This window comes from Schistosoma mansoni, chromosome 1, assembly GCF_000237925.1.
Source record: "Schistosoma mansoni strain Puerto Rico chromosome 1, complete genome".
Classification (NCBI taxonomy): Eukaryota; Metazoa; Platyhelminthes; class Trematoda; order Strigeidida; family Schistosomatidae; genus Schistosoma; species Schistosoma mansoni.
The window spans coordinates 8,086,155-8,094,073 of NC_031495.1; the positions used below are offsets into that span (position 1 = coordinate 8,086,155).

At 35.0% G+C, this 7,919-nt stretch overlaps 1 protein-coding gene across 1 annotated transcript; it reads right to left on the bottom strand.

The window, feature by feature from the left end:
• Positions 1–322: 322 nt before the first annotated feature.
• Positions 323–7,468, bottom strand: Smp_200330 (uncharacterized protein; the record flags this gene model as incomplete). The annotated part of the gene is made up of 5 exons (XM_018793136.1): positions 323–471; positions 3,191–3,385; positions 4,397–4,587; positions 5,331–5,509; positions 7,433–7,468. The coding sequence occupies 5 exons, from the start codon at positions 7,466–7,468 to the stop codon at positions 323–325; spliced, it is 750 nt and encodes a 249-aa protein (XP_018647679.1).
• Positions 7,469–7,919: the final 451 nt, after the last annotated feature.

Consider the following 7,919-nt stretch of genomic DNA (forward strand, 5'->3'; position numbering starts at 1 on the left):
ACAAAACTACACCTTAAAAATCCTTATTCTGAAATACAAACTCATTCGTGTATAATACAAGATACTGTCATAACGTTTCCAATTCTACACACTTTGAAATACAAAATTGTGATTAAATGAATGTATCATGTAATTATTTCACACTCCCTCTCCTCTCTTTCTCGAATCACAGCAAGCCAAAGAGAATATTACACAACTTTAACCTTGAAACACAGAGGTAGGAGAAAATAAATAAAAAAAGTCCATATTATACACTTATATTAGAAGTGACAATGCTAATTTTCATTTACAATGAAATTAGAATAGTAACTTGTATATTTCATTAAAATTCCTGTTCTGCTTCCAGTGTTCTTGATGCCGCCAACTGACGAAAACGTTCAATAACATGTTCAACAGGATGCTCGCCATGAACTTTGTTATCCCGTGTACGAACATTGACAGTCCCATTAGCAATTTCTTTTTCACCAACCACTATTATGAAGAGAAAAAATAAAAATAAATCATAGCAAAATGAATAAACGAATAAAAAGAACTGTCAAATCATTTAAATATTCAAATGAATTTAACACACTGTAAAACGACAAAGGCCAGAAATATCATTTATGGACGAACCAATCAGATATAAGATAACGAGTCATGGATTTTGGCGCGAAATCCATTCATCCATATGGGTAAATATCATTTTAGTATTATAGCTTATATTAGCTCGTGACAGGCACCATAGCTCTAATTCGTAACCCTGAGTTCTGACTCAAACTTCAAGTCCTAATTCCTCACAAGTTGATTTATGACTTCATTTAGACCCCAGTAAGTGGTTTCTTAAGGTCATCCTAATATCACTTAAAGATCGCCCATAAATTACAGTCTCACTCGATAAATTATAAGATTAAATGTTTACACGTACTTGATCACTGATCAGAAGTGACCGATGTCATATGTGTCTAGTCATTCTTAAAGTTGATCAAATACTATCGCTTAACAAGTTGCAATGCGTCACTAGTCTAAGTGATTTAACACTGTATGCAGTGTGTTGAGATGCAAATTTGGATGGAAATTGTTGTATCCCGAAGAGAATTGTGAATGGTAACTTTTGAGGACTATTTGTGGACCAATGTGATATGTAAATTTCCTATTGTATAATTGTTAAGTAACTAACCTAATCATATTCGTGTTCCTCTTATCATTAGCTTTATTTTGACCTTTGAACTATTATTATACGATTATTGAGTTATCGTCAGTTTATTGATTACTTTCCCCCCCCTATTCACAGCCACATTTGGCTAAATATTGTACAAATATTATTTTCTATTTTATAGTACGATGTGGTCTGTTTGATTGGTATATAAACCCAGTATGTTTGCAAATAATGATTCATACCACAGAAGCTGTTATTGGTGTTTTGGACTTAACTGGATGGGCTAGGCAGAAGCAGGATCGATAAGCGCTTTAGACTGTTCGTATGGTTTTCGTGTGTCACTGTTCCAATCGATAATTCGCTACTCCCTGATTGGCGGTCTCATCAAGTCACACACTAACTAGGCATCCATCCGGCACAAGATATAACAGAAATACCAAACAGAAAAGCCTGGAAACTGACTAGCGTAATTTCTAATCAACGAGGGAGAGTTAGTACATCTTCCTGACGAGTATAAAACAGAACAGAACATAGGTTCAGGGCTTGTTTTCGACTACCTTTAATCACATTAACAACAAAAATATCTTTGAAGTGCAGTTTTCTTGTTAAGGAACTGACTACGAATTCCAGATGAGATTTAGGCACAGATTTCCGGGGGAATAAACTGATCAATTTGATTGAACTAATGGACATACATCACACACGCACACAAGTGTGCAAATTTGAAACGGAGCATTTTACAAAGAGAATTCAATGTTATATTAATATCTCTAATTTTTTAAAAAAAGGATGAAAGATGTAGAAGACAGAAAACGATATTTAACTATATGTTCCAGACATGTTTTTACTATAAACATTGATCATATACTACTACCAGGAAAGGATAATCAAAATACAAACTTTTCATATGTCTGTGTCATTTACTTTAACACTTCCTATCTTATGGCGCTAGTTTTAAGGAAAACTTCTACACGATAAAGTAGATGCTAAAAAAAATTTCAGAAGGGCAATAAAAGGCCTTCACAATCAAACCATCATTTAACTCAGTGAACACAGAACCTCTAAAAACTCAACAATAAGAAAGAAGGTAACATTTTGATTAGTGACACTAGTATTGTAAAGAGAAAAGAAAGTGAATATCCTATCCAAATCCCAGTATACAAAACTGTGAAGAAGGATATAAAACAGAATTCAGTGAGGAAAATTTTCTTTTCGACAATTTCGATTGTTTTTAGTATTTCCTTTATTCAAGATTTCAACATTTTACCAGTAGAATGTGTATCCACAGTTATCCACACACGAAGATATACCATTTCAATTTTTTTCTAAAAACTATTCAACACCACTCTATTTTACCGTACACTACTATTCTTAATAAATAAATACGATTGTACAGTTTAAGTTGTTATATCCTAGTGAAGATTAAAGTACGGGTAACTTCTAGGATCTATTAATGGACTATTATTCTATAAATAACTATTCAGTAATTAGATTGTGTGTATCTATATTCATCTTATTATAAGGTTCATTTTGACCTGTAGATTATTATTATACGATTTACTGTTCCTAAATTATATTCAGTTTATTAATCACTGTCTCCCACGTTCACAGCCACTTTTTGGCTTTATTGTGTATAAATGTTATTTCCCATTTTAAGGTGCGTTGCGGTCTGTTTGGTTGATATATAAACCCAGTATGTCTGAAATAAACGATTCGCCTAATGGAAGCTGTTATTGGTGTTCTGTAATCAACTACACGGGCTAGGCGAACAGAGGACCAATAAGGACGCTAGGCTGCTCATACCGGTCGAACGTCATTGGTTTAGCACAGTACTAGATTGGATAAGTCGTATTCGATTGGTGAATAAATCACGTGATAAAAAACGGGCTTAAATTCACAACACAAGTAAATTAAATCGTCGAAAATAAAATCTTGACTGCGCTTTCTTTATATGTCCTTCTTCAATGAAATAATGGGTTTTTTTCGTCATACACAAGACTTTACTCTTTACAAGCAAGAAATATATATACTGATCAAAAACTGAGTAGTACTTACCTAGAATAAAATTATTTTGAAGCAGCTGTCCATTTCTAATTTTTTTATTTAAAGTACGACCAGGATCTGTGTCAACGGAAACCATAAAGCCAGCATCGTGTAAACGATTTTTTACATCTATCGCGTATTCATCACATGCTGAAACAACAGGAACTACTAAAACTTGACGGGGACTAAGCCAAAATGGCCATTTTCCTGTGACAATACAAGAGGAAAAATATGCCAAATGAATAGAATATAGGTGAATGATATATACAATAAAGTATAACAGAATATCCTGTTGTTCCCTCTGATATGATTCATACACATACAATATTTGAACGGATGGAAGTTTACGGAAAGTGTAACTTTTTGGACTAATTTACGGGTTACTAGGATCTAGGTATATTCAGCTGAGGAGTCCCGAACAGGATAAAAAAAACCCGCTTCCTCGATTCCACTGCTAGCCATTATCCATCCCTGCTTACAATGCTTGTGACTTAATGGCAATATCGAAACAATCGGCATAGGATCCACATATGCCAAAAGAGACTGACCAATTATAGTTCTAAACATTAATAGGAGGATCCAAATAACTAATACATATTTATCATTTAGATTTTTACTGTATAATCATTAGAGAATTAAACTATTATGCGTCTGTATTCTGCTTATTGTAAGCTTACAGTGGATCTATAAACTACTGCTGTACACATTTTATTATTCTTTAATCATGGCTAATCAAACATACATGATTTTCCTCCATCTTCTTGCACTTCTGGCGTAGTTATGCTTACTCTTTGATTTCATAGTCAAATTGATGTGTGACCCAGAAAATTAATCCATATTATTGTATGCGTTGATTCATAAAAGATGTACTACTGCACTACCTGTTTTCGGAGTTCTATTATCGGACTGAAGACTAAGGATAGTAAAAAGGTATATGTTCATATCGGTGGACCAGTGAAGATCGAGATTATTTTGTCGATTCTGAAGGTCAGTCGTGCTAGCCTAGGTGTCGCGATGGTTAAATTGAGTCGATAGGCGAACTAGGATTCGCGCATTCCGAATTTCGATTGGTGAGTTTTTTGACGAACTGTCGATTGAGAAAGTGTAACCTAGCGAAGAGCTATAAAATAAAAGATAACCTGTAATGAACTGAAAACTAGTCCTTCGACTTTATGTATATATATATATATATATATATATAGTTTATATAAACATTACCTCCATAAGATTCTGTGAGAATCGCTATAATTCGCTCGACTGAACCCAAGATAGCTCTATGAATAATGACAGGTCGGTGAGTGTTTAAGTCAGTCTGATGATTGATTGGTTCGTGATGGTTAGATATACCATTTGTGGTATTTGATATATTATTACAATTATTATCACTCCCAGAAGGGTTATCAGTTTCGCTGATAAAGAAAAAACGATATGTACAGATGAAAAGTTATTTAGTTATAATACGAGCAAATATGTATATACAATAGACAGAAACGAATAGGCTACCTGCGGCAAACTCTTACACAACTAGTAAATTAGATTATCGAAGAATTCAACTATGCAAATTACAGCCAGACATACGATTCTGTTTGTTATTTTCGTTACAACACTAATATGAGTAGCTCAAGTCACCGTGTGAACTTACCTTGTGGTTATCGGAAGCGGCAAAGAAACTGATTAGAGCGTTCATTTAAGAAAACTTATTAGTCCCATAAAATTTAGACATTTATACTTACTAAAAATGGAAAGACTCCAGCTACGTATAGAACTTATGTCATTAACAATTATTCTTCATCGTTCATTTCTATGATACATGTATCTTTCGTAAACCTAATTCCGATTGATAATAACAAGCAGAATTGTAGCTGGATATATGAGTTCTTTTATGATCTCCATTCTTATATTTGCCTTGAAAGAAACGTCAAATTTACATTATCATCTTAGAATATTTGATATATGCATAACAATTGTAGCTAATATGATGTGATCATTTGAACTGTTGCATATATGTACCGGGTTCTATGTTGCCGAATGACTAAGTGACTGAATAATACAATAAAATCACTAACTGTATCGACATACAAATAGTTACTAAAACTGAATTCATGATGAGAAAGACTGACTCATCATTGATTTGAAAATAAATAAAGCATACCTGGCATAAGAGAGATTAAATCTGACTGGTAATTGGAAATCTAATTGTATTGTTGCACATTGATGTCGACGACGTAAAGCATCCATTATGTTTATGTCGATTTTAGGTCCATAGAATGCACCATCACCAGGATTAAGTTCCCATTTCAGACCGACTTCATCTAAACTTTCTTTTAGTTGCTAACGTAGTCACACAAGCAAGTAAACAAAAAAGAACTAGTAAATGGACTAAAGAAATATATACTTTATAATCCAGTTTTAAGGGTTTGAATCTCCTGGTTATTAGTGTTAAGAACTGCAACTGGTCCGACTCTTGGCATATGCGTATGTTATGTGGATTACCTTGATATTTTCATTAAGTCACAAACATTTTAAGCACAAATGGATAGTAGTTAGCAGTGAAATTCAGGAAGCGTAATTTATCCTAGTCGGGACTCGTCAGCTGGAAGTACCTGGGTCCAAGTATTGCTGTTCGACCCGGGACTCAAACCCAGTGCCTTTCACCTTAGACGCCAACGCGGTATCCATTCAACTACTGACTCCAATAACCAGAAGATCCAAACCCTTACTACTGAGTGGTAATTCATTCTTGTTGTACAAAGCCAGCAGCTATCTGGACTCAGTGAGCAAGTGGATAGGTAATGCGTTCATGTTTAAATCGAAATATATTAGGTTTGAGTCCTTCAGTGAATATCAACACTTGGATATGAAATTTACATCCTGATGATGAGTCCCGGATGCGATGAAACGTGTGTCCTGCATTCAACTTGTAGCAGCTATCCAATTTGGCTTCTTGAAATTCATATTGACAATATCAAAAATGTTTGAAAATAGGCTTTATCTAATTGGGAAGGAAAACTAGCAACTAGGAAAAATCACTCATATACAGGTATATGTTTATTTATTTATTTAAACACATAAACATTGGTACAAGGAGGCACCAAATAGATATGCGCCATATAAATCATTCGATTTGTGTAAGGGCCAGAATGCTGCCCGGATGCCCAAACCGAAGCAGGTAGTTTTTGGGGGAACCACGCCCGGAGCATTTGACCTAAAGGTCTAATCCATAGGGCAGTGGAGCAATGTCAGAAGATGCAGTCCCATGGTAGCCGGTGACCAATAAATGGTTCATACGCCATTTGTTCCCTCAGGATACTGGAGCCCACGTACATTATTGGTTTGGAATCTGGGTTTCTTATCTCCACTAGGTGAACCCTCCGTGTTTACCAACCTGGTTAAATTGCCGGACATTCGCTTTTCGTCCTCTCAATTTCGTAAACAACACCCCCGCCTGGTAGTGGTTGTATGCACGTGGCCATGTGAGAGCATTTCGAGGGAGAGCGGACTCTCCCCACTCTCAGCCGTACTAGGGCATTCGGGGGCCTACGTGTATGAGTTTTTAGATAACGAATGTTGAAGGCAGTCGATAAAATACTGAACTTTTATTTGTACACAATCAACTCGATAGTGTGAATCTATAAAATTCATAGTGATGCGTGTTGCTTCTTCCTGATAATTCCAACATAAATTACTAACGCGTGGTGCTAGTTGGTGTAGGAGTAGGCTGAAAGAATGCTAGGAGCATCAAAACAAAAACGTGGCACCAGTACATTGTCAATTGCACTGAGCCATATTAATAGGTGTTGACTACCTGGTTGACACAGATGAATTCACTCCTTGTCTTTCTTTAGAATCTGAGTCCTAAAGATTTTTACGATTCTGTTATATTTTTTATAAATAAACTTTTCTACTAATACTGATGCTGCTACTTCTTCTACTACTCTGGAATTTGTCTTGAAATAATTTTATCTCACTGTTATAATGTGGTATGACAACGTGAACTGATGAACATGTGTGCCGGGTTCTGTGTGGTTTATGACTGGCTGACTAACTGACTAACGCGTATAACAGTTAGATACAACTGTTTAGCAATCTAGAAGAATTCAGACATTTAAATCAAGTTATGAATCATAAAGAAACAAAGACGTAATGCAACACACAAATCGCTTGTCTTAAAGCCCTCTTCTTTCATTATAATGAAATCGTTGGAAAATTAACTTATATTGTATACAAAGGATATAAAACGCTGGAAAACAATACCTTTTCAGCACGATCCCACATTTCGATTTCACCCATGTATTTTTCTGGACGAGTGGATAAGTACAATTCAAATGAGAAACCAAATACACCATACACATAACGCAAAAAATCTAAACAACTCTTGATTTCATCTTTAATCTTGAAAAAAATTGAAAAAAAGTGGGAGAAATAGTCATTGCTATTATTATCATCAAATCTCTATAGTTTTAGAATCACGAACTGGTTTTACCTAGACAACTATTGAAAACCTAAAAGCACCAGATGGGCGTTTTGTTCCAGTATGAAACTCATCAGCAGTGAGCATCCACGACCCAGAACTTTGAAACCGATCCAAGGACCTTTAGTACTGAGCGCAAACCAACTGCATGAAAATCAGTTATGTCTAACGATTTACAAAACATTATAACACTGAAGTAACTTAGTCTAAAATGAGAAAGCATTAGTCCTAACGTAGCATTCTCCTCAGCAAAACAAATAAAACAAATTG